Source organism: Phaethon lepturus, unplaced genomic scaffold, assembly GCF_000687285.1.
Source record: "Phaethon lepturus isolate BGI_N335 unplaced genomic scaffold, ASM68728v1 scaffold44299, whole genome shotgun sequence".
Classification (NCBI taxonomy): Eukaryota; Metazoa; Chordata; class Aves; order Phaethontiformes; family Phaethontidae; genus Phaethon; species Phaethon lepturus.
Window position 1 is genome coordinate 5,016 of NW_010564917.1, and position 929 is coordinate 5,944.

The window sequence follows — 929 nt, forward strand, 5'->3', positions numbered from 1 at the left end:
GAGGGGACATGTTATTCAGGAGGTCCTGGATGGTTGCACCCCAGGGAGCGGCCGTGCAACTGCACTTGCTCAGCTGAGCTCTGCTGCGACCGTCCTGTGCCTGTTTCCTCTGGACTCAGAGCTTCAGGATGGAGACAACACCCGCACCCCCTCACCGTTCTCTTTATTTACAGACACAACATCAACGGGGGGTGTGGAGATGAGAAACGGCACCTCGCGAGGCATCTGCCCACCCAGACAGCGCTGTGCCTGCAGCAAGGTCTTTGCAAGCTCTGTGCAGTGGGAGGGCGGGTGGGTGCGCGGCGCAGGCTCCACGACGTGGGGAAGCCAGTTGGTCGGCCAAAAGGCAATACACCTCTCCGTGGCTGAGCCTCCTTTGCTTTCCGAGTCATCTATTTCCACCGGCCACCCACCATGGTCTTCCCACGGGCACCCTTTGACCTGGAAGGGAAGTAGAAAAGCACGTGCAAAAAGGCATTAGTGAGCATGAAAGAAGGGACAAGGTGGGTGCCATCAGTGGTCCTGCAAAGAGGACCGAGCCGTCTCCGGTTGATGCTCACTGCCCTGTGGGGAAGAAGGTCTTCAGTGGCCCCCGGTAAAACCTTGGGATCTGAGTCAGTCTGTGTGTTTTGGGACACTATGGGAACAAGCTCATGCATTTTTCCAGGTGTTTCCAAGGGCCCCCAATTCCCTTCCTGTGTTTCTCCCTCCCGAGGATCCTTCAGAGAAGAATCGACGAGTTGGATCTCTGGATGCAGAGGGATAGCAATGGCTGTAGGATCGTTCTCCCGAGAACCAGAAGCGGTGAAGCTGTTAGCCAGGACCCCCCACATCACGCTCCGTAACCAGCACCAGGGGACAGGCCCCGGGTCAGCAGGGGAGGAGGCTCGGGTGCACCGTGACGGGCACTTCTGGCCTGTCACCCTGGG

At 58.4% G+C, this 929-nt stretch overlaps 1 protein-coding gene across 1 annotated transcript in view; it reads right to left on the reverse strand.

Moving 5' to 3' along the window:
- Positions 1-392: 392 nt before the first annotated feature.
- The window catches only part of TNNT2 (troponin T type 2 (cardiac)), a 9,002-nt gene continuing 8,465 nt past the window's right edge, over positions 393-929 (reverse strand). The window contains 1 exon segment of the mRNA XM_010295016.1: positions 393-441. Within this exon segment, the coding sequence (XP_010293318.1) occupies positions 393-441 (49 nt within the window).